The sequence below is a fragment of the Odocoileus virginianus genome, chromosome 31 (assembly GCF_023699985.2).
Source record: "Odocoileus virginianus isolate 20LAN1187 ecotype Illinois chromosome 31, Ovbor_1.2, whole genome shotgun sequence".
NCBI classification, from domain to species: Eukaryota; Metazoa; Chordata; class Mammalia; order Artiodactyla; family Cervidae; genus Odocoileus; species Odocoileus virginianus.
Genome location: NC_069704.1, coordinates 40,830,315 through 40,856,606, shown reverse-complemented (window position 1 = coordinate 40,856,606; position 26,292 = coordinate 40,830,315). Strand labels below are relative to the sequence as shown.

At 38.7% G+C, this 26,292-nt stretch overlaps 1 protein-coding gene across 4 annotated transcripts in view; it reads left to right on the top strand.

Annotated features, from left to right (window-relative positions):
- Positions 1-26,292, top strand: part of PIWIL2 (piwi like RNA-mediated gene silencing 2) — a 70,804-nt gene that overhangs the window by 17,883 nt on the left and 26,629 nt on the right. For 3 of the 4 annotated variants that reach the window (XM_020899929.2, XM_020899927.2, XM_020899928.2), the window contains exons 11-20: positions 13,259-13,447; positions 14,055-14,139; positions 14,830-14,919; positions 16,371-16,511; positions 19,168-19,281; positions 20,553-20,741; positions 22,930-23,031; positions 23,608-23,724; positions 24,319-24,407; positions 25,280-25,385. In XM_020899929.2, the coding sequence (XP_020755588.1) occupies positions 13,259-13,447; positions 14,055-14,139; positions 14,830-14,919; positions 16,371-16,511; positions 19,168-19,281; positions 20,553-20,741; positions 22,930-23,031; positions 23,608-23,724; positions 24,319-24,407; positions 25,280-25,385 (1,222 nt within the window). The remainder of the gene's footprint in view (positions 1-13,258; positions 13,448-14,054; positions 14,140-14,829; positions 14,920-16,370; positions 16,512-19,167; positions 19,282-20,552; positions 20,742-22,929; positions 23,032-23,607; positions 23,725-24,318; positions 24,408-25,279; positions 25,386-26,292) is intronic. The other variant, XM_020899932.2, reaches the window with a different exon arrangement.

Genomic DNA, 26,292 nt, shown 5'->3' with positions numbered 1-26,292 from the left:
GGACCTCTAGTACAATGCTGAATAAAAGTGGTGAGAGTGGATATCTTTTCCTGTTCTGATTTTAGGGGGGGAAACATCCAGTATTTTACCATTAAGTACAGTGTTAATTATGGGTTTTGAAGACCCCCTTTGTCATGTTGAGCAAGTTCCCTTTTATTCTTAGTTTGATGAATGTTTTTTAATCATGAAAGGCTATTGGATTTTGTTGACTGCTTTTCATGTGTTTGTAGAGATGGTCACTTTAAAAATTCTGATTTTTAAATTGATTTTTGGATGTTAAGTTGACTTTGACATTGCTGGAATCTCTTGGTCATATCGTGTAATTCTTTTCTCATGTTGCTGGATTTGGTTTCCTTGTTTGTCAGGAGTTTTTGTGTCTGTATTCATAAGAGATACCGATCTGTGCTTTTCTTGTGATGCCTTTGTCTGGTTTTGTTATCTGACTAGTATTGACCTTATAGAAAGAAATGGGAAGTATTCTCTCCCTGTTCTGTTTTTTTTTTGAAGAGTTGTAAAGGATAAGTATTCAGTTTTCTTTGAATGCCTCATTGAAATTTAACAGTGAAGCCATCTAGGCTTGAATTTTTCTTTGTGTTCAGTTTTTAAATTACTAATTCATTGTATTGTTAGAGGTTTCCTCAGGTTTTTATTTTATTCTTGGGTTAGTTTGTGGCTTTCTTGGAATTTATCCATTTCATTTAAGGGGATCTAATTTGTTGACATACTGCTAATAAGTGTTCTCTTATAATCCTTTTTGCTTCTTTGAGGCTAGTAGTGAAGTCCCCTGTTTATTCCTCATTTTAGCCATCTGGTCTCCTTGTTTTGATTGGTGGTCTAGCTAAAAGATTGTCAACGTTGTTGACCTCTTAAACCAGCGTTTGGCTTTGTTGATATCCCTATTTCATTACTTTTCACTCTTATATTTACTTCCTTCTGCTTACTTTATTTCTAAATTTTTTTAAAAACTTGCTGATTTATTATAAACGGTGCAAACTTAGAAATAATCAAATGGAAGAGCAGTTTGGGGCAGTAGAGAATAGGGCACATTCTCCAGGCACACCCACCCTCCCAGCATGTCCATGAATTCGTCAGACCTGGGTCTCCTGCAGGCAGTCGTGCATTGCAGGCAGATTCTTTACCGACTGAACCACCAGGGAAACCCCTGCCAATCTAGAACCTCCCCCAAACCTATCCGTGGTTTTTATTGAGGTTCCATTACGTAGGCATTATTGATTAGATTATTGATCTTTGATGATCGAGTTCAATCTGCAGCCCCTCTCCCCTTCCCAGAAATGGAGGAGTGGGGCTGAAAGTTCCAACCCTCGAGATATGCCTTGGACTTTCTTGGGATCAGCCCCAATCCTGAAGCTACTCATGGGCTCCCTGTCCCTTGTCATCTAATTTTCTGCTTGTTTCAGGTTTAACTTGCTCTTCTTTTTCCATTGTCTCGAGGTAGAAGAGCTATTTGAGATGTTTTTTTCTTTTTAATACAAGCATTTATAACTATAAATTCCCTTCTAATATTGCTTTCGCTGTATCCCATAAGTTTGATTATGTTGTATTTTCATGTTCATCAAACTCAAAGTATTTTCTGATTTCCCTTGTAATGTCTTGTTTGACCCATTGATTATCTAGGGTAATATGTTGTTTAGTTTCCATTTCGTGTATTTCCCAAATTTCTTTCTGTCATTTATTTCTAATTTCATTCTATGGTGGTTAGAGGACTTATGTATTTATCCTTTTATATTTATTGAGGTTTGTTTTATGAGTTAGCTTATGATCTGTACTGGAGAATGTCACATGTGCACTTTGGGCATTTTTACTTTAAGTCAAAAATTTTTTTCCTGTTTACCAAGGAAATGGTAAGATTAGGATAGTAGTGTGTCTTTTTTTTTCAATGGTATAGCAGTAGTGTGTCTTTTATATCAGAAGCAGGGAGACATTGAGACTTTGACATTAGCAAACCTATGACAAACAAGAAAAAGAAGCGCTAAGGTCATTGAAGGATGTGTGTTTGTGAACCATATCTCAGGTTCCAACCACAGATAGGAAGGGGCCATGAGATCAGTGACCCAACTTTCATTGACCCTGGAATTTGAACTAAACAAACAAAGTGACCTTCTCTTACAAATTGACAAGACAAGGAATGCCTTCATGACTTTTGAGAAATTGCTTTTTTACAAATTGGTCACTGATCTAGTGGGCCTCCAGTCATAATGTCCAGGTGTAGATTGTCTTGGTTTCAAGATTTATCTGGCTTATGCCTCCATTCATTAGAGAACACTCCCTCTTACATTGAACAGAGACAAGGAAGTCCAGGAGAAAACAAAAACAAATGAAAGAAGACTTCATGCATATTGACACGTAATAGCAAAAGCAAAATAAGCAAATGAAGAATAGGCAACAATATCAAAAATACTTTCAAATAGTATATCTTCAAAACAGAAAGCCTAAAGACCTTGTACAAAGACCTCAGTCTAATTATATGCCAGATAATGCATTGGTAAACTGAAAGGCCAATGTTATTACAGCAATTGAAGTCTAATGAAACTAGTCAGACCTCAGCTGGTTTGGGATTGCCTGTCTCAGCAGCAGACATGAAGAGTAAGTGGAGTTAAGCATGGGGCCCAGTGAGTGCACCTGTTGGTTTGAGGCTGCCTGGAATGGTGTCTGGGAAGGGTTTTCACAGTCATCTTGGTGAGACTTCCAGAATTGTCAAAGGATGATGAGACCTCTTAGAGAGAGCTCATTTACTGCTTACACCAGTAAGAGACTGGTGATCTTACATAGAGTGCTGTATTTGAGAAGCGTGTAGTTTAGGACTGCAGACTTGCAACTGACCAAGTAAGTCAACATCGTCTGTAAAAGCACTGTTGCTTAGGTTAGAGTTTTGTTGATTGAACCAACTTGGTGGGATGGTTATTGGACTGTCATTCCCTTGTTTCTAGAAACAGGGGTGACAGTGGTTGGGTTGGCTTGCAAAAGTGTGTTTTCTGAAGTGAGTTGATATAAATAATTAAGCAGGTTTAAAATTGGTTCTTATGACTACTTGTTGAGGAAGGCATGGCAGCCCACTCCAGTATTCTTGCGTAGAGAATGCCATGGACAAAGGAGCCTGGAGGGCTGCAGTCCATGGGGTCGCACAGAGTCAGACACAACTGAGTGACTAAGCACAGCAGATGGCTTCTTGTTACCATGACTACAGAACAGTCCATTGTTCCTAAAGTTTGTGGAGATATTTTAATTCTCAAGAGTATAAGACTGTCTATGTTTTCATCCAGTTGTATTATTTAATTTTTTACATAATTTTAAATTCATAAAGAATTTTAATTTTTTAAATGGTTAGGAAATCATTCTATCCATATTTTTCTTTTTTTTAAATTGAAGTATAGTTGATTTACAGTATTTTGTTAGTTTCAGGTATACAGCGTAGTGATTCTTTTTTTGCAGTTTGTTAATATACCCCATTCTAAGTTATCACAAGATATTAGATATAATTCCCTATGCTATACCATAAATCCTTATTGCTTATCTATTATCTGTATAGTTGTATCTATTAATGTTATACTCCTAATTTGTTCCTGTCCCCCTCTCTCCCCTTTGGTAACCAAAAGTTTGTTTTCTATGTCTGTGATTCTGTTTCTGTTTTGTATATGGATTCCTTTGTATATTTTTTTAGATTCCACATATAATTGGTATTATGTAATATTTGTCTTTCTCTGTCTGATTTATTTCAGTAAGTATAATATTCTGTAGGTACATCCATGTTGCTGCAAATGTCAGTATTTCATTATTTTTTAATGGTTGAATATTTTTTCATTGTGTGTGTATACACTGCATCTTCTTAAACTAATCATCTGTTGATGAGAATTTGGGTTAATTCCAAGTCCTGACTTGTCAATAGTGCTGCTATGAACAGTGGGGTACATGTATCTTTTTTAATTACAGTGTTTGTTTTTTTTCAGGATATATACCCAGGAGTGGAATTGCTAGATCATATGGTAGCTCTGTTTTTAGTATTTTAAGGAGCGCCCATACTGTTCTGCATAGTGGAGAACCAGTTTACTTCCCTTTAGCAGTGTAGAGGAGGGTGTCTTTTTCTTCACATTTGTAGACTTTTTGATGCTAGCCATTCTGACTGGAGTAAGGTGATACCTTATTGTAGTTTTGATTTGCATTTCTCTAGTAATTAGTGATTTTGAGCATCTTTGCATGTGTCTGTTGAGCATCTGTATGTCTTCTTTGAGGAAGTGTCTATTTAGACCTTCTGCCCATTTTTTGAATGGGTTGTTTATTTTTTTCATTTTGAGTTCTGTGAGCTGTTTGTGTATTTTAGAAATAATCTCTTGTCAGTAGCATTGTTTGGATATATTTTTTCCCATTCTGCAGTTATCTGTCTGTATTGTTGATGGTTTCCTTTGCTGTACAAAAGCTTTTAAGTTTGATTAGGTCCTGTTTTTTTTTTTTTAATTTTTGCTTTTATTTATTTATTTTTGCCTTGGGAGAGTGATCTAAGAAAATACTGCTACAATGTGTATCAAAGAAAGCTTCACCTGTGTTCTCTTCTCTTTTATGGTGTCATGTCTTACATTCAGATCTGTAAACCATTTTGAGTTTATTAAACTTTGACATAGTATGAGTGAATGTTCTAATTTCACTGTTTTCTGTGTAACTGTTCAGCTTTCCCCAACATCATTGTTGAAGAGACCGTCTTTTCTCCATTGTATATTCTTGCTTTCTTTGTCATAGATTAATTGACTCTAGCTGCATAGGCTTATCTCTGGGCTCTCTGATGTGTGTTTATTGATCTACAGTCTTTTTTTGTGCCAGTATCACACTGTTTTGACTACTATAGATTTGTGTTTAGTCTCAAGTCTGGGAGGGTAATACCCCATCTTAATCTTTTTTTCTGGAGATTGCTGGGGTGATTCAGGGTCTTTTATGGTTTCATATAAGGTTTAGGATTATTTGTTCTGTTTCTGTGAAAAATGTTATGAGCATTTTGATAGGAATTGCATAAATCTGTAGTTTGCTTGGAGTAGTATGGTCGTTTTAACGAGAAACTTGTCCACTTCTTATGGGTGGTCCCATTTGTTGGCATGTAACTTAATGTTATCTTACAGTTTTGCATATGTATGTGGTGGTGGTTGTTACTTCTCATTCTTCATTTTCTATTGTGTTTATTTGGGTCCTCTCTTCTTGGTGAGCCTGGCTAGGAGTTTGTTGATTTTGTTTATCTTTTCAAAAACAAACAGGTCTTGGTTTTATTGATCTTTTCTGTTGTGTTTTTTTAACCTCTTATTTCCTCTCTGATCTTTATTATTTTCTTTCTTCTACTGACTTTGGGCTTTGTTTGCTCTTCTTTTTCTAGTCCTTTTAGGTTGTAGGTTAGGTTGTTTGAGATTTTTCTTGTTTCTTGAGAAAGACCTGTATCACTATGAACTTCCCTCTTAGACCTGCATTTGTATTTCATTAAGTTATCTTTTCATTTATTTCTGTCCATGTTTTTCTTTTGGTGCACTGGGTCTTTGTTGCTGTGCACAGGCTTTCTCTAGACGCAGTGAACAGGGGCTGCTCTTCGTTGTGGTTCATGGGCTTCTCACTGTGGTAGCTTCTCTTGTAGAGCACGGCCTCTAGGCACACAGGCTTCCGTAGAGCAGCGCATGAGCTCAGTAATTGCAGCGTGCAGGCACTAGAGGGCATGGGCTTTAGAGGCATGTGGACTCCTCCCGAACCAGGCATCAAACCCTGCGTTGGCAGGCCAGTTCCTATTATCTGTACCACCGGGGAAGTCCTGTCCATTTTTTAATGATGTTTTTTTTTTCTCACTAATTTGAAATGCCACCAGTAATTACTGTATATGCAGTCTTAATCTGTAGTTCAATCTAGTTCTGGATCTTTCATTCTGTTTCTTTTTTCAGATCTGTTAAAGGCACAATTGACATGCAGTAACCTGCACACATTTAAAGTCTACACTTTATAGAGCTCTGCTCACTGCTCTGTGGCAGCATGGATGGGAGGCAGGTTTGAGGGAGAATGGATGCTTGCGTATGTGTGACTGTGCCCTTTGCTGTTCCCGAGAAACTGCCACAGTGTTGTTTGTTCATCAGCTGTGTGTGTGCTGAGTTGTTTCAGTCGTGTCTGACTCTGTGTGACCCTGTGAACCGTAGCCCACCAGGCTCCTCTGCCCATGGGGTTCTCCAAACAAGAATACTGGAGTGGGTTGCCATTCTCTCCTTCAGGGGTCTTCCTGACCCAGGGATTAAACCCACGTCTGTTATACCTCTTGCATTGGCAACCGGGTTTTTTTACCACTAGCACCACCTGAGAACCCCTTATTCAGCTATACCCAGATACAAAATAAAAAGTTAAAAAAAAAAGTCTACACTTTGATGAATTTTGACATATTTTTCTATCTATGAAACATTATAATAAAAAAAATGAACATATTCATTGCCTTCTCAAAATTTGCTCATGTTTCTCTGAAACCTCGTCCCACTTTTATTCTTCCTTTGCCCCATGGGCAGTGAACGCTGATCTTCTCTGTGTCACTAGAGGTTCGTTTGCTTTTTCTAGAATTTTATAAAAATACAATTGTATAGTATATAACTTTTTTATTTTTGGCTGTGCCACGTAGCTTGTGGGATCTTGGTTCCCCAACCAGGATTTAAACCCAGGCACTCAGCCATGAGAGTGTGGAGTCTTAACCATTGGACTGCCAGGGAAATCCCAGTATATTCCTAGTTGTAGATGTATGTATCAAAAGTTTGTTCTTTTTCACTGCTCAGTGATATTCTTTTGTATGAATATACCACAGTTTTTAAAGTCTACTCACCTGTTGTTTCCACTTTTTGACTGTTACACATAAAGTTGCTGTAAATACTAGGGTACAAGTCTTTCCGTGGACACATACTCTGATTTCTGTTAGGTAATACTTGGGAAGTAAAATGGTGGGTCAAATAATAGGTGTACATTTAGCTTTCTAAGAAACTGTTTTCCCAAGTTTCTGTACCATTTTATGTTCCCACCAGCAAATATATGAGATTTCTGTTTGTTCCACATTCTCACTAACACAATACAGTCAGTTTTTTAATATTATAAATTCTGGTCAGTACATAGTAGTACCTTGTTGTGGTTTTATTTCTTTTTATGGTGAGAACATTTAAGATCCTGTGTTTAATTATAATGCTTTCTAAGGGTTTTTAAAATTTTTTATTTTATATTGGAATATAGTTGATTAACAATGTTGTGTTAATTTCAGGCAAACAGCAGAGTGATTCAGTTATACATGTATCTATTCCTTTTCAGTTTCTTTTCCCATTTAAGGTTATTACAGAATATCATTGTGGGTTTTAATTTGCATTTCCCTAGATGATGTTGAGCATCTTTTCCTGTGCTTATTTGTCATTCATTTACCTATTTTGATGAAATGTCTGTTCAGAGTTTTCACCAGTTTTTTTGTTTTCTTTTCATGGAGTGTGTAAGAATTCTGATGAGTGAGAAATATAAGCCCTTTATCAAGATACATGATCTGCAAACTTTTTCTCTTAGTCTGTGGCTTATCTTTTCATTTTTATTAATGGAGTCTTTTAAGGATCAAACATTTTTAATTTGACTGTCTATTACTAGTTTTTTTCTTTCATGGATTGTGTTTTTGTTTTCAAATCTAATAAATTGTTCCCTAACTCAGAGTCATAAAGATTTTCTGTGTTATTTTAGGAGGCTTTATTATTTCACTGTTATGTTTAGGTCTGTGATCCAGTTTGAGTTAACTTTTGTGGAGAATATGAGGTAGTGGTCTAAATTCATTTTGTTGCATGTGAGTCATAACACTGATTCTTAAAAAACACTGTCCTTTCTTGATTTAACTTGACACTTCTATCATAAATATGTAAGTTTATTACTACCTTTCTTTCTGTTATAGTTTAAAGATGTAAACTTCCCTCTGACCATTGCATTAGCTATAACTCATGATTTTTTGATATTTGTGCTTTGTTTCAGTTTGAGGTACTTCCTAATTTCTCTTGTACTGCCTTCTTTGAATTATTCAGAGGTTGCTGTTTAATTTCCAGATATTTGGGTACTTCCTATTCTGTTTTTGTTTTCTAGTCTTATTCTGATGTGTTTGGAAAATATACTTTGTATTATTTCAGGTGTTTTAGTTTTATTGAGACTTGTTTTATGGCCTAGTATAGAATCTGTCCTGGGAGTTCCTTTTGTAGTTGAAAAGGATATATATGCATTCTGCTGTTTTGGGGTGGACTGTTTTATGTACTCAGTTCAGTTGGTTTACTAATGTTGTTCAAGTCTTCTGTATCTCTCCTAATTTTCTATTTGTGATATCAAAGACAGGAATATTGAAATCTTTTCAAGTTTAATCCTTTAAACCTTGTCAATTTTTTCTTCAGATATTTGCCTTTGGCTACACATACATCTATACTTACAATAAATGTACATATTTATAATCACTGTATCTTACTGATGAATTAACTCTTACCATTGTGAAAAGTGCCTTTTCATCTCTAGTAAATATCACCTTAAAGTCTATTTTGTCTGATGTTAGTGTAGCCAATCTAGCTTTTTTATGGTTACTGTTTGGTATGTATTTTCTGTTCTTCTATTTTCAACCTGTTTATGTCTGATTATTAATAAAATGTATATCTTGTAAACAGCATATATCTAGATTTTGGTTTTTATTTTTTTTACCCAGTCTGACAATCTGCTTTTGGATTGGCCTGTTTAATACATTTATATTAAGTCTTAGTATTTATATTGTTGGCTATATGTCTGCCATTTGCTGTTTGTTTTCTGTATGTCTCAGGTCTTTTTCTTTCCCCTCCATTTTTTCTTTACTGCCTTCTTTTGTGCTAAATATTTTTTAGTGTACCATTTAAGTTCCTCTGTCAATTGTGTGTGTGTCTATGTGTGTGTGTTCTACGTATTTCAGTATCTTTCACATATCACAGTATATTTTACATTAATCCATACTTAATTCCAGTAAAATATAGAAATTTTGCTCCAGCATAGTTCCATATTTCTCTCCTCTTTATGAATAAATACCCAGAGACACAAACTGGATATATGTTATAAACTCAGCAGTACAATCTTTTAGTTATTGCTTTAAACAGTCTTACAATAAACAACATTACAATTTTTTTAAGACATGAAGAAAAACTATATTCATATAATCACTTTATATTTACCTCCATATAGATCATTGCCAACATTCTTCCTTCCTATGGCTCCAAGTTGCCATCTGGTATTGTTTTCTTATGCTGAAGGATAAAAGATTTATCTTTTAGTATTTCCTATAGAGCAGAGTCTTCCAGGAACATGATCTCTTAGTTTTTATTTACCTGGGAATGATTTTATCTTTCATTTTTTAAAATCAGCTTTATTGAGATTTAACTGTATACCATACAGTTCACTTGTTTAAAAGATAACATTAATGGCTTTTAGTATATTCATTATGCACCCATCACTACAGTCAATTTTAGAACATTTCCATTACAATCAAAAGAAACCCTTCACCCCTTATCCATTACCCACCCTACCCCCTGTCAAATTCCCCTCCCTAGTTCTAGGCAACCACTAACCTACTTTATGTGTCTATAGATTTACCTGTCCTGGACATTTCATATATATATGGAATCATGCAGTGTATGGTCCTTTGTGACTTGTTTCTTCATTTTCACTTTTGAAAAGCAGTGTTAGAAATTCCCTGCTATTCCAGTGTTTAGAACTCCATTCTGTCACTGCCAAGGGCCCAGGTTTGATCCCTGGTTGGGGAACTAAAATCCCAGAAGCTGTGAGGCGCGGCTAAAAAGAAAAAGAAAAATGGTTTCCCAGGATACAGTTTTCTTGCTAGTTTTCTGCCCTTTGAATATGTCATTACACTGCCTTCTGGTCTCCATAGTTTGGCATGAAAAGTAGGTTTTTAACTATATTGTTGTTCTCCTGTATGTGATGCATCACTTTGCTCTTACTGTTGTCAAGATGTTCTCTTTGGCTTTGGGTTTGTCCATGTGTAGGGGTGGCACTTACTGTGTTTATCATACTGGACATTCATTGAAGCTATGGATTTATCAGTTAACGATTTTCATCAAATTTGGGAAATTTTAGACTGCTGTGTCTTTTAATATTTACTGTTTAATATTTAATATTTAATGTTTTTACTCTCTTGTCCTCCTTCTGGCACTCTCATTTCTAGGTTGGGATCTTGATATTCTCTCACAGGATTTTGTGTCATTTGTGTTTAATATCTTTCTCTGTCTTCTTTGCATTGAGCAGTTTCTGTTACTCTATGTTATAGGCTATTATCCTGCCATCTCAGATCTGCTTGTGAGTTCATCTTAATCAGTGTTTCATTTTCATTATTGTTTGCAACTCTACAGTTTCTTCTCCCCTCTCCCCTCCCTCCCTTCCTCTCTCTTCCCCTTCTCTCTCCCTTGCTCTCTTCTTTCTCCTTTTTTGTGCTATTTATTTTACAGTTTCTATTTCTCTATTGAGACTATTCCCTATTTGTGGATTTGTCGTCATATTTTCTGTTAGTTGTCTGAACGTATTTTTAATAATAGAAGGGCTTTCCTGGTGGCACAGATGATAAAGAATCTGCCTGGAATGCAGGCTACCCAGGTTTGATCCCTGGGTTGGGATAATCCCCTGGAGAAGGGCATGGCAACCCACTCCAGTAGTCTTGCCTGGAGAATCTCCATGGAGAGAGGAGCCTGGCGGGCTACAGTCCATAGGGTCACACAGAGTCGGACATGACTGAAGTGACTAAGCAGCAGCAGCATGTTAATAGAAAAGAATTGCTGACATCTTCATACTGCCATAATGAGAAGCCTTTTTTTAAATTTCAGTTTTTATTATTGAGGTATAATTAATGTGCCATAAAATTAGCCCCTTCTAAGTGAGTAATTCCCTGGTTTTTCAGTTCAGTTCAGTTGCTCAGTCGTGTCCAACTCATCACCTCCCCATGGAGCACAGTACACCAGGCCTCCCTGTCCATCACCAGTTTCCTGGAGTTTACTCAAACTCACGTCCATTGAGTCGGTGATGCCATCCAACCATCTCATCCTCTGTTGTCCCCTTCTCCTCCTGCCTTCAGTCTTTCCCAGCATTAGGGTCTTTTCAAATGAGTCAGTTCTTCGCATCAGGTGCCCAAAGTATTGGAGTTTCAGCTTCAACATCAGTCCTTCCAATGAACACTCAGGACTGATTTCCTTTAGGATGGACTGGTTGAATGTCCAAGGGACTCTCAAGAGTCTTCTCCGACACCACAGTTCAAAAGCATCAATTCTTCAGCACTTGTCCTTCTTTATATTCCAACTCTCACATCCTTACATGACTACTGGAAAAACCATAGCCTTGACTAAACGGACCTTTGTTGGCAAAGTAACGTCTCTGCTTTTTAATATGCTGTCTAGGTTGGTCATAACTTTTCTTCCAAGGAGTAAGTGTCTTTTAATTTTATGGCTGCAGTCACCATCTGCAGTGATTTTGGAGCCCCCCCCCCAAAAAGTCAGCCACTGTTTCCACTGTTTCCCCATCTGTTTGCCATGAAGTGATGGGACTGGATGCCATGATCTTAGTTTTCTGAATGTTGAGCTTTAAGCCAACTTTTTCACTCTCGTCTTTCACTTTCATCAAGAGACTCTTTAGTTCTTCTTCACTTTCTGCCATAAGGGTGGTGTCATCTGCATATCTGAGGTTATTGACGTTTCTCCCGGCAATCTTGATTCCAGCTTGTGCTTCTTCCAGCCCAGCGTTTCTCATGATGTACTCTGCATATAAGTTAAATAAGCAGGGTGACAATATACAGCCCTGATGTATTCCTTTTCCTATTTGGAACCAGTCTGTTGTTCCATGTCCAGTTCTAACCGTTGTTTCCTGACCTGCATACAGATTTCTCAAGAGACAGGTCAGGTGGTCTGGTATTCACTTATAGGAAATCTGTCTCAAGGATACAGGTTTAAGTATAGAAGAATCTTTGTAAAAGATGTTCAGTCAGTTATTTGTAAGAGTGAAACAATAGAACTACTGCTTAAAAAGTAAAAGACCAGTGAATTAATGTACCCTCCACTTAGTGAAGTAGTGTTATGTAGCCATTAACATAGTTGAAGAGTTTGATTTAAAAATATTTTTTAAAAATAGTTGTATTGTTGAATATAGCTTTGTAAATAGGAAGCAAAAATTCATGAAATGAGCTGTGATAAAATCTCTAATCTTATTTCAAAACACAGTGTTATGCTCTAAGTGCTTTACATGAATAAAGTCATGGAGTTCTGTCAGCAACAGTGAGTTAGGCAGTTTGTTCTGACTCCACTTTGACACAAGGAAACTGAAGCACAAGGTTAAGTAACTTGCTCAGAGTCTCATATGCTGGTTAGTGGCAGAGCCAAGATTTGAACCAAGGTTTTGGCTCCAGGGTCTGTAGTCAGTATGAACTATTTCAAGTTTCTGATGGTTTTTCATCACTTAACTGCAGCAAGTTCAGCAGGATGCTAATCACCTAGAGTGGTGATAGTTGTTCAAGGAGTGAAAAGGGAAAAGGCAGGGAGGAGTCTGGGTTTATTAGCAAATTGCAGGTGAATGAAACTCAACATGTTTCTCTTTCTGTAGCAGTCTGATGTGGTAATGTATGTTGTGAACCTCTAGAAAGGGGTTATATTATGAAGAATGGACTCAATTTTTTTGATTGTAGAACCTTTTTCACCCCCTCAAGACTTGTCAAGGGACCAGTGTTCCTGAGGAGTATACTCTGGTGACACTGGCCCACAGAAGAGTCCATGCTCTGACCCACAAGGAAATTGGTGTCTGGTCCCTGTCTGTCTTCAGCCTCCACTGATCATCTTCGATAACCTTTTTTCACCTCTTTGCCTTGCGAGTGTGGTCCTCCAACAGTTGTAATTTCTTCCTTCAGCTAGTGAGGGCAAATATAGTTTTAAGAATGTTCTGTTGTTTCTGTGTAGACTGCCTCCTAATAATGATGATACAGATAATTTTGATGATTAGAGTACCTTATTTTAGGACTGTAGTGGATTTTATCAATTTTTTAGTTATTATCTTTTCACTCTTTTGGGGTGGCATTGTTTAAAAGAGATGAGAGTTCTGCCTCCTAAAAGAGACAGCTGGAGCCTTTTGGTGCTAGGTGTTGGCAGTTGGAACCCTCAAGTACTCACAGGCATCCCCTGTCCCTTTCATGTTGCTCTGTGTGTACCCATGTGATCTAGAGGCCTTTTGTCTCTTTCCCAAGGCACACCATGTACTTGCAGAACAAAGAAAGCTTCCAGGACGAGTGCACTAAGCTTCTGGTGGGCAGCATTGTTATAACCCGGTACAACAATCGCACCTATCGTATCGATGATGTGGATTGGAACAAGACTCCAAAAGATAGCTTCACCATGTCTGATGGGAAGGAGATTACATTCTTGGAATACTACAGGTAGAGGAAGGAGACTGGGCTTGGGTCTGCGGGTTGGGGCATAGTCTGTCGTTCTCCAGTAAGAGTGGCATGTAGCAGGACATGTCAAAAGTAATTGGATTGGTAATATGCCCAAGATTGACGAGTTTGTTTGTGGGATTTGACCTGAATTTGCTACCCTTACAGTTTTATTTCCTTTAGTACTTTTTGTAAGTTATTTCATAAATTAATCTCAGGGCTTCAAAATTATGTTTCCTTTTCTGTTTGAAGTCTGGTTGGAGAGATTAAGTTCAAGTCATTAATCATTTGACTGTCATTTTGCCTTTCTAGTTACCTAAGCCCTTCGGCCTGATGCAGTTTTTTATTTTGATTTTTTTGTTTGTTGGCCTGATTCAGTTTTTAAAGAATTTCTTTCCTGGGCTGTTAATCCTGTTTCCTCTCTATTTAATTGCAACATTAACTTGAGCCTGCTTTTTCCAGTTATGAATGTAGTCTGGTCAGAGTTTCTGATGGATCTTTGACAAGGGTATAATACAAATTGTATACCTCAGTCCTGGTTAATGCTCAGACTGTGTTGCAGTAAGAGTGGTGCTGCTGACAATTTTTTCCTGCCTCTGTTCTGCTCTAGCAAAAACTATGGGATCACAGTAAAGGAAGAGGACCAGCCGCTGCTGATCCACAGGCCCAGTGAGAGACAGAACAGCCAAGGGGTGGTGAGTGCTGCTGCTGGTGTGTGTCAGGCTGGTGCTGCCTGCCAGATTCTCTGCCCATCAGCTGCTGGGAGCCATGAGGCGTGATCACAGTGTGGTTAGGGAAGCTGTGCATTCTTTGTCTTGTCTCCTATAGCCAGAGGTACTCTTGAAGTCCCCTTAGTGAGGAACTAAACATCCAAAGAATGAGTTAGGTTAAGGAATTAGGAGAATTGATTGCTAAAGAAGATTGAAACACCGGGTCCATTAGGGAAGCTGGAGACATTTTAACAGGGTTAGGGACCAGGGAAAAGTACCTTGACACCTAATTCCTCTGTCTTCAGAGTGGAGACTGAAGATCAAAATAGGTTAAGATGAGACAGAGGCACTAGCTTGATAGGATATATTGTGTGATATACACCTACTTACTTGGAGGCCCAAGTGGAAAAGTAGTTTTAGTTTTTCTAGTTTTCCCTCTGCTTTTGACAGTTTGAATATTTTTCTCTTTACCTAGTGCAACAGCCAATTGTAACCCAAGCGAGAAAAGGATAAAACACTGGTTGTGTTTCCTGCCCTCTTCTCTGGGGTCTTGTGTTCCTAAGAGTGCCTGTTATACCCCTGCGGGACCAGTTTGAGCCTGCCAAAATCTTATACCAGTCAGAGGAACAGGATGTTCTTTGACTGCCTTGCTTTCCCTCTGTTCTCTCCTCCAAGTTGCTAAAAAGTGAAATCCTGCTGCTCCCTGAGCTTTCCTTCATGACTGGAATCCCTGAGAAGATGAAGAAGGACTTCAGAGCCATGAAGGTGAGAAGGGCCTGCTTTGAACCGAAGACCATTTTGGTAGAGATATGGGTTGCATTGGGCCAGATTTGCATCATCACCTGGGCAGGTTCATTTTTCCTCTCCATAAGCGTGATCTGTGTCTCTTCCCACACACTGTGAAAGAGCCTGTCAGAGCTTTCTTTGGAATGTTGTTGTAGTAGAACAACTGGATTATAAGGTAAAAGGATACAAATAGTTCTAACATCACCCTCACCAATCTGATCCATGACTGTAGGCTGTTCATGTGACCACAAATGACATTCTCTGAGAGCACTGAATTTTTCTAATGTATTCTGTAAGCCTTCAGTTTATTTGAAGGGATGGAGGAGATAATGTAGCAAAAAGTCAGCAAGTTGGAGGAAGCAGTTAGAGGATAGAAGTTCGTGCTGTGGTGCTTGGGTGTCCTGGAGGTCTCATGTAGGGCACAGTGTTCTGGAAGTAGCTGGGAGTCAGAGGTGTGTGCAGCAGCATGGGTCCAGACCCTGAGGGCTCCACTTCCACACTGTCTGCTTGGGTCTTTCCACCTGCATGCTGCCCTGCTGCCTCTGTCTCAGTCCTTGTCTGTCCCAGTTTTGGACCCCTGGGCTTGTCTCAGATGCCATGAATGGTTTTTAGTAACATCGTAAAGAGCTAAAGTGAATTCCTATAAGAGTTCTTTCATGTTTACCTTCTGATACTTCTGCTTTCAGTATGTAGGTCAAGGCTCCTCCTTACAACTCCCAGTTAATGACTTTATGATCACAGAGCTATCTGTATAGCCCCATAGACTCACTGCCCTAATGAGTGCCACGCAGTTCATTAGTTCCAGAAGCTAAAGAAAGACCTCACTTACATGATTCTGAATCTTCATCTCATTAGATGTTCATTCAACAATAAATATTTAGAAAACACCTATTATGGGTCACACCCTGGACCAAACAAGTGTTTTATAGTGACATTAAGTGACTAGTATCATATGACATAAAGTATAAGACTAGATGTATTTTATGTTTGCCTGCGTGCCTGGCATAGGGCATTTTCCTGCCCCAATGTTAAATAGGTATAGTCAAGTCCCCTTATATGGCTTTGAGAAAGAGAATAAGATTTGGATGTCATGAGAAAGAAACAGTGACAATTTTAAATACTTACTTTAAGTATTTATGTGTATGTATATGTGTAACTGAATCACTTTGCTCTACAGCAGAAATTAACACAACATTGTAAATCGACTATACTTCAATTAAAAAAATTCTTACTTTTATGGCTAAAATTTTAACCTTATACTTCATTCACTTTCATGAGCTATTATAATAAAGTCCTTGGAGACACTTTAAAATTTCTACAGATTTCAGTGAGAAAAAGGTGTTTCTATGGAAATGTTTTCTACATTGGGGTTTCTTTAATCTCATACTGGAGAAGTAATAGCTTAGTGTCTCCATTTTGATTCTGTTCAGGATTTGAGCCAGCAGATCAACCTGAGCCCCAGACAGCACCATAGTGCTTTGGAATGCTTGCTACAGAGAATTTCGAAAAATGAGACAGCTAACAGTGAACTGACACGTTGGGGACTCTATCTGCAGAATGACGTACATAAGGTAAACTGGACGATGTGATAGTAGGAAATAGCATTAACGAAGAATTTAGAGCTTTCTGAGACTAGGTGATAACTTCCTATATCTTGTCTTTTACAGTTTTTGCTTAATTATTAGACTTTTTATTTGGTCCTAGTCACAGTATTTGAATTTTCTTGACTTAATTTGCTATTAGCTCTTACAGATTTTCCTCTGTATTTCCTGAGATCTGAGTTGTTAATTTCCAGTCAAGCAAAAAGAATATTGATCCTCAAAATTTACCTCATTTTTAGTTTTCCAGCCCAAATTATTCTTAAAGTCTTTTTCTCCCCCCATTGCGAGGTTTTCTTCGCCAGTGATTAAACTGCGTTTCTTTGAATACAGCACCGTTGTTGTTTCCGTTGCATGAAGTCTCGGACCTGTGCACTTTGGTTTTCACATGGCCCCCTCTGCCCGCGGATCGTCTGAGCCCGCTCCATCGCATCGATGCAGCAGGAGACATGGTGCGGGGGCAGCGCGAGGTGGGGGCCTTGACTGTGAGCCTCGGTCCTGCCTCTTCTTGCCTTGGTGGTTACTGGGAATAAACTGCTTACAATCTCATCGTTTCTGTATCTGTTACCCAAAGATGATATTAAGTTAACAATTACATGGTAAAATCGTTAGCATAATATTTGACACGTAGCACATGTTCAGTAAATACTAGCTTTTATTGCTTTTTTACTTTTCTCTCTAGGTTATACCTAAAATACTAATAATTAATTCTGTCTTTTGTTCTCTTTCACTCTGAATTGACTCCTTGTTAAAAAAATTTTTTTTAATATTTATTTTATTTTTGGCTGTGGTGGATCTTTGTGGCTGTGCGCAGGCTTTGTCTGGTTGCAGCGAGCGGGGGCCACTCTCTGTCCTGCTGCGCAGGCTCCTCCTGACAGTGGCTTCTCTTGTTGCAGGGCATGGGCTCTAGAGCATGCAGGCTTCAGTACTTGGAGCACATGGGCTCGCTGTTTGGGGTGCCCAGGCTTAGGTATCCCCAAGCATGTGGGATCTTCCCAGACCAGGGATCAAACCACTGTCCCTTGCATTGCCAGGCAGATTCTTAACCATTGGACCACCAAGGAAGTCCCTAAATTGTTTTTCTTTTTTTTTTTTAACAAAAGTAGTGGAAAGTCAATAAGAAAAATGTGGATATAGAAAATGTAAAGAAGAAAATAAAAACATCAATAGTTTCATCACCCAAAGATAATATCTTAGTGATTTATTTTAGGCACATTAAAAAGACAGTATTCTTTTCATTATATTTTGTTTCCATAAACTTTTTTCCTGTAAGTGTGAATCTTTTCTTATAAAATTGTACTTATACTATATATGGTTTTGTGTCTTCTTTTTCATGTATTATTGTATCTTGAACATGTGTTCATGTTATTAAATATTATATGAAGATGTAGAGAACTTAAACCAAAGAAGAAAAATGTTTATCCATAGTCATGCTATATCAGAATACCTGTAACCACTGTTAACATTTTGGTATATAACCTTTAGTGTTTTTGGTCTGTGTGTGTGTACACGCACATAACTCACATGTGGTATGTATTTAAGTGGTTTCCTCTTTTTTTATTCAGTTTATTTGTAATGTTTTTTCATTTAATATTTTTCTGAATATTTTAATGGATAACAGATAATTCATTTTACTAATTTCTTATTCTTTTACATTCAAATTGAATTTAGCATTTTCCTATGAAAATGAATCTGTGAACATCCTTATAATTATATCTTTGCACATGATGTTTATTTTCACAGATTTATGGAAGGGAAACTGCTAGGTCAGTGGACATATGTATTTATGTTTCCAGTATTTTTTGTTATTTTGCCAGTTTCAGCAGTTTTTTACTTTCGTAAGCAAAGATGAGTCTGACTCCTTTGCTGTTTGGTCACTAAGTTGTGTCCGACTCTTTTGTGAACCCGTGGACTGTAGCTCCCCAGTCTCCTCTGTCCATGGTATTTCCCTGCAAGAATACTGGAGTGGGTTGCCATTTCTTTTTCCAGGGGATCTTCTTGACTCATTCTTCAATTCAGTTTTTATAATGTATACATTGCTGTTTATTTTTTGCAAAAACAGGAAAAAAAAGTGCACTTAGAAAGTGATTTAATGGTCACAAAATATCCATCGTATAGATATATCATCAATTTAGTTACCCTGTTACTTTTGGATATTTAGATCTGATTTATTTATTATTCTTCACTTTAATTTGGTCTTTCATTATATGAATTTTTTTTCCTGTTTTTCTTTTGTATAAAGTTTAATAGTAGCTTATGCTCAGTCTTATTATGTCATTTTCTCTTTAATTTTCTACTTAAATTTTTCTAAATATTATTTTCCTGTTCACCTTGAATTTATAGGCATTTTACCTTCCTTCTATGGTTCTAAAAACACAATGTTTTCTGATCCCTTTCTTGGGGACCATGTTGGGAGCTTCAGTAATTAAAAGGCAGTGCCTATTAAAACTGTGTGTGTTCAGAGTTTTATTGACATGGATTCTTAACTGCTAACAGTTGCATTTTTCTACTATTTTCAGAAGTTATGACAGGAAGAGGTGTATATAGTAGAGTAGACCAGGCCTCTGAACATTTTTCTAACTAATGTTTGCAGATGGTTCATGTCATAGGTGCTTTATTTTCTGTTTAGATTGAAGGACGTGTTCTGCCAATGGAAAGAATTAACTTAAGAAATACGTCATTTATCACATCCCCAGAACTAAACTGGATTAAGGAAGTAACCAGAGACCTTTCCATCTTGACTGTAAGTGATTTGTGAGGTGGTAAAGAGAGGGTCACTATTCCTAGAAGTGTAAGGAATCAGAAATTATTTAGTGTCCTCTTTTTGAGAGGAAGTACCAACTGAATTCCCATGGAATTACTTACTAAACTAAGGTCTTTCAAACAAGAGCAAGTTGATGAGTTGTTAGAGGTAAGCCCTTTGCTTGACCATAGATTCAGGACAAAGAAATAAATTGCTATGGTAATTCATACAGTGCCAGCCTATTGCCAACTGCTCTTTGTTCTTCCTTCTTCCTTTCTCTTTCTTTCCTCTTTTCCCCTACAGTTTCCATGAAAGAAGTAAAATTAAAACAGTTTCCCACCAAGGCAACTAAAGAAAAAGATGGTATATAATTATTTTTAAATCTTTTTTGCTAACCTGGTTGCTATGGCCATGCATAAACTATACATACTTTGTTTCAAAAATGTTTTTTGGCAATATATTTAAATAAAAGGTACACTTCTGTATATCAGTTCAGTTCAGTTGCTCAGTCTTGTCCGACTCTTTGCGACCCCATGAATCGGAGCATGCCAGGCCTCCCTGTCCATCACCAACTCCCGGAGTTTATTCAATCTTATGTCCATCGAGTCGGTGATGCCATCCAGCCATCTCATCCTCTGTCGTCCACTTCTCCTCCTGCCCCCAATCCCTCCCAGCATCAGGGTCTTTTCCAGTGAGTCAACTCTTTGCATGAGGTGGCCAAAGTATTGGAGTTTCAGCTTCAGCATCAGTCCTTCCAATGATATATATAGTTTTGATTAATTTTCACAAATCGAGTAATCAATACTGAGGGTTAAGAGGCAGAACTTTACCAGTGCCCCGGAAGCTTCCCTCCATGATCCTAATTACTACTACTTGTCACCCTGACATAGTCCCAAAATGGCCACTGTTCTGACCTCTAACAGCATTGAAATTTTTAAAGCTGTGTTTGTACATAACATACACATGGAACCATACTTTATATATTCTTCCATATCTGCCTTCCTTTCTTCAACCTTGCTTGATGAATTTCTCCATATCATTAAGTGTAGTTACAGAGCTTCCATTCTCATTGCTGCATAGTATTCCATTGTGAGCCTGCCACAGTGTACTTATCACACACATCTGCATTAGTAGTTGGCATTAGATGAGACAGGACTGAAGCAGAAAGAGTGAAAAGCAGTTTGTTCTTTGGAGTAACATCTCCTGAAATGATGTTGGAGTGTCGGAGATGTCATGGGAAGTACTAAACAATAGCTTGTGGTTGTTCCTAGGTCCCCATGCATTTCTGGGCACTGTTTTACCCAAAGAGAGCAATGGATCAAGCCCGAGAGCTGGTGAACATGTTGGAGAAGATAGCTGGCCCCATGGGCATGCGTGTGAGCCCACCAGCCTGGGTGGAACTGAAGGATGACCGCATAGAGACCTATGTCAGAACCATTCAGTCCATGCTGGGGGTTGAGGTATAACTTAACTTGAGTCAAGTTTCTGGACGCCCATTTTGAAATACTTGAGTACTTGATTTTATCTCGCCGTGGTCGCTGGCCTGCTGTCAATGGTGTCCAGGAGCCTGCGTCTCACTCGCAAGCACGTGGAGCACAGAGTTTACGGTCGTCTTCGTCCCTTCGGCTGGGCTTGCTTCCGTCCTGTGTTGGCGCTCTCTCTAGTGTCCTGTTTGTTCTCGTGTCATCGACCGAGAGAACAGCTGACTTGACTTCGGTGTGTTATCTTTATAGCACAGGTTGTGCACAGAAAGCAGTTTCCTGGGCCAGGTGCCATCTTGCACGATTCAGTGCTGAGCTGTCACAGTCTGGTCTGGCTTAAGATCCAAATTGCTCCGGTGATGAACTTGGCAGGGGCTTGTTCCTGATGGCCGAGTGGCACCACTAGAGCTGAGCAAGCCGAAGTATTCACAGCTTGTAGTTCAGGCCTACAGTTCTTATCTGTGCATAAAGCAAAGGAAGAAGATTAAGGAGGGAGCAAAAGCAGGCAAAAAATTTTGGAGATAACTGGTCCTTGAAGAGTCAGTTCATGTGAGATCAGTACTAGAATTAGGCTATGTTTGCATCATGACTTTCTCTTGATCCACCCCTCTGGGTGTATCGTCTGTAGCAGCACACTCCTGTTTTCCCTTTCTTTGTATTTTCTTGCTGACTTCCCATGCTGCTTACTCTGCAGGGGCCTTCCCTGGGCCTGATAAATCGGCCTTGCTTTCAGAAGAAAAGTCCACCTTAGCACCTCAGCTCCCCCATCTCATGACTTGGCATGTTCCTTTTATGAGAGTACACTGCCAACAATCTTCATGGATATTGACATGGATATGAGTTACATTCCTAATGTAACTTGGTCTTACTTGCTCATATTAGTCTTACTATCTGTCATCTTTAGGGCATTCTGTTTCATTTTTCTCTTTGTTTCAGGGTCATAAACTCAGATGTCTACCGGAGTGAAGTGAGCCAGGAGGGGACTCTAGTGAATAAAGAGAGTAAACCCCATGACTGCAGATAACAGCCTAGCATTGTCAAATTTATTTTTAATTTGTTTTTCAATAGAAGCCAAAAATCTAGATTTGCACATGTGTGTATCTACCTATGTTTAAATGTTAATGTAAAAAAGACTTGTGACTCATTATAAATGAGACTAAAAAACCACATCCGTTTCTTAGATCCAGCCCACAGGCTCACAGTGTACAGCCCTTGTTCTCTGTGACTTTGGAAGTTCTTTGATATGATTGCTGGAATGTGTTTCCTCTGAAAGATCTTAATTTAAAACTAATCTGGTTTGGAATAGTATACTATTGATTTCTGATTCTGGCATAAAAGGTTGGCAAATTTATTTTACTTCTGTGCTGCTTTCCTTTATTCAGATTTTGAAAGAGTCTCTTTTTTTCCTCTCTTACTTTAATTTTTTTCAATTTTTTTAACCACACTGCACGGCATGTGGTACCTTAGTTCCCCAGCCAGGGGTCAAACCCAAGCCCCCTGTAGTGGAAGCGTGGAATCTTAACCACTGGACCGCCAGGGATGTCAGATCCTTTGTTTTAGTATCAGATCTCTTAAGTAGTGAGAGGTAGAAGATACTGATATAAGATAATCTGCTGGCAGTATTTTTCTCTCTCCTAATCAGAGAGTTAGGAAGATCTTCTTATGGATTTGGCAGTGACTTCATTTCCTCTGCATTTGACTCTGAATCCTTTCTTCTGGTATTATGTTCCCTATTTCCTAGTTAAAGTTCTGTGGCATTAATGTCATAATACACTTAGTTTAACTAAAGAGAGTGGCAAAAAAAAAAAATTGTCGGGAATTAGAAACATCAACTAATAAGAAACCCTTTCATATTTTTAAGTCTGGTCTTTTGCAGGCATCTTAAGTCTCCTAATGAATAAGTCAGGTAATCAGGATCAGCTGTAGATAATTTGACATAGCATGTTATATAACTAAGCAAAGAAGCCTGGAACCGAACAAATGTGAACCCAAAGGTCCATTCACAGACCTTTGTCTGTGTTGGAATGTCCACCATCTTTGTTTCAGCCCCCACTATACACTAAAGGTCCTCTGGCTTTCCAGACTCTTGAACTGCCCCTGACTAGAACCCTATCAGGGTCCCCTCAGAGTTCCAAAGCCTGATTTATATATACTTTATCTCCTCAAGGTGAAGATACAGATGGTTGTTTGCATCATCATGGGAACACGTGACGACCTCTATGGGGCCATTAAAAAGCTGTGCTGTGTGCAGACTCCTGTACCCTCACAGGTGAGTGGGAGCTGGGCAGGAGGCACAGATGGAAATTCTAGCCTCCCTCAAGGCTTGGAAAAGAGGGATAAATGTGTTCAAAAAGACTGACGTCACTCTTAGAAGCCAGCGTGTGTGGACCTAGCTGGTGAAACTTCCTCTATTAGAGTAACCTGGCGAATAGCAGATGCTCTTTGTAAATACTGCTTTCATGTTCCCACATGAGCCCTTGTGCTTGTTCAGAGCCAAGTCACCGGGTTGTTTCACATGACTGGGTTCTGAGAGTATAGGCGTCCCTTTGAAAGGGGAAAGCTGACTTTTCCTATGGAGATTAATTTTTTTTTTACTTTGCATGAGATATTTTTGAAAGTTTTTATTGGCTGCTTTTTTTGGTTTTCATTTGCGTTTTGTGTGCACATGTTTGTACACGCATGCCTGACTAGAGACCCAGTTAGTGTTAGAACTGTTAGTGCAAAGTAAATTATCTGCCAGCTGGAGTTTCTTGAGCAAATGTAGTATTTGCTTTAGAGTAGTTTACATTGTCTGAAAGGTTGCTAGTGTCCTCTTTGCCCATACCTTTTGGTCCCTCTATTACAGGTCATCAATGTCCGAACCATTGGTCAGCCCACCAGGCTTCGAAGTGTGGCCCAGAAAATTTTACTTCAGATTAACTGTAAATTGGGTGGTGAGCTCTGGGGAGTGGATATTCCTCTGGTGAGTGCTGCTGAGATATTTCTTTATTCAGTTCATCTCCCCAAACAGTCCTGCCTGGCTGTTTTCCTAATTTTCCTCCCAGAGTTTTCCATATTCTCATTGCCTAGTAATCAGAGTGGTTCATTGCTTGTTTTCGTATAGGCCAAAAGCTTAGACTGGCTTTCACATTTTTGAATGATGAGAAAAATCAACATAAGACTTAATATCTCCAGACACACAAAGATGATATGAAATTCAGATTTCACTGTCCTTAAATGCAGTTTTATTGGAACATAGCCTTACTCCTTTATGTACTGCAACCTGTGGCTTCTTGTGTGTTGCAGTGGCAGAATTACATAGTTCCCTAGAGACGGTGTGGCTCACAAAGCCTAAGGTCTTTACTGATTAGCTCTTTATAGACAGTCTGTCAATCCCTGATCTTGACAATCTCTGACTTTGTTCACAGTGTTTAAAAACATCAGTTTGGTTGTACCCTTCCCCCCCCCCCCGGCCCTGGAACTTACTTTCATATGTTGCTTTGGGGTTCAGACAGCAATTCAAGGTGGGCTGACGGATTACTTGGATGTTGCGGTTTGTTTTTGCTTTCTGACCCAGAAACAGTTGATGGTGATTGGGATGGATGTTTACCACGACCCCAGCAGAGGCATGCGCTCCGTTGTTGGCTTCGTCGCAAGCATCAATCTGTGAGTGCCACTCCTGGCTCTGTCGTGTTTGGTTACCTCATTTTAATACCTAGTCTTACTATAAAGCCATAAAATATTTTGAGTATTCAATATTGTAGTAAAAGTATTCTAAAATCCTTCCTCCTCTCTCTTCCTATAATATCAATTTGTGCAATCCCTTGTCACATGTGTAAGTTTCTTCCCTGGCTGCAGTGTAATCCCTTTCAGAATGGAGCCTGTGTCTTGGTGGCAGTGGATTTTTTTCCCCCAGAAATGAGGGTTTTGTTTGTTTTTTTCTGATTATAAAAATGAAGCTTGCTCATGCAAAATTTCTGGAAATTGAGAAAGTGAAAATTCCTCATGGCTTATCTTTTATTAACCACCACCAAAGACTTGGCATATATATACTTTTAGGTTCTCTTTTATGTATATATTAACACTTCTAGGTAGCTGGTGGACACACACAAGTGGCATGTTACTATATATACTGTTCCTCATTTTTTGTGTATTTAAACTATATATTTTGGACATTTTCCCATATCAATATAAATAAATGTCCATTGTTTCTTTTTAGTTGCTGCGTGGAATTTATTATATGCTACAGCACTATTTATTTAACTAGTCCTCTGTAGGTAGATATCTAGCTGTTTTTTTTTTTTTTCAATTAAAAGCAGTTTGGTAGCAAATATCCATTATTTATATTCTGTAGCTGGTTTACGTGTTTGTTTTCTCTGCATTAGCATGTGATTTTACATGTAACATAAATGCATTTGCTGGATACTTGTGTGACTGATACATGGAGAAGCCTGTGTGTGCTGACATTCAGATGTAGTCCTTCCTCTGTAAATGTGTGTTCATCTTTTCTCTTTCTTCTCTCCCCACCTCTGCACCAGCACCCTCACAAAATGGTACTCACGAGTGGTGTTCCAGATGCCTCATCAGGAGATTGTGGATAGCCTGAAGCTGTGCCTGGTGGGCTCCTTAAAAAAGTTTTATGAGGTGAGGAGAACAGCAGTTTTAAAGTATCAGGGTTTTTAAGGACTGCCTTCCTGATCGTCTTAAGAGGACGTCTGATTTAGTGGGGCTTCTCCAGTGGTTCAGCAAGTAAAGAATTCTGCAGTGCAGGAAACACAGGATATGCAGGTTTGAAGTGGATTCGATCTCTGGATGGAGAAGATCCCATGGAGGAGGGCATACAACCCACTCCAGTATTCTTGCCTGGAGAATCCCATGGACAGAGGAGCCTGGTGGGCTACAGTGCATAGAGTCACAAAGAGTTGGATACAACTGAAGCGACTGAGCACGCAGGCACTGGTTTAGAGAGAGGGATCCCACGTCGAAGGTGAGTTTGCTAAAAAGACCACCAGCAGGCAGCTCAGAGAGACTGCGTGCTTCTACTTGTCGAGCAGCTTGAAGGGCTCAGTGCTTTGATTTGGTTTGGTAAGTAGTGATTATTTCCTGGCTTGTCGGCCTGTTGCCTGTAGATATAATCTTTAGGCCCTTATCAGAAAAGTCAGGGTAAATTTCAGTGATTAAAGCAGCTTATTAATTTTCTCAGCTTTTTATGGCTGTTATTAGGCGCTGGCTCTTTTCATTTAGGTTCAAGATCAGTGCCTCCCTGAAAATCACCCCTACAACTCCAAAGAATGCTGAGTGTGGAGAATTGCTGTCATTAAGCTGATACTGGGCCTGGGACAGTGAGCAAGCGAGGTACTGGGTTTTGCCTTGGCCAGTACATCAAAGGAAGCATTGATAAGTGGCTTTCATTTCTTAGGGGTCAGAGTTAGCCCTTTGCATAAAGATTAAACAGCAAGAAATCTAATAATTTCTCATGATTAAGGTCAATCTTTAGAACTCCACCTTGTTTCATTTCAGAGTAACATTTCCTGCAGTGTCCTTCAGACAG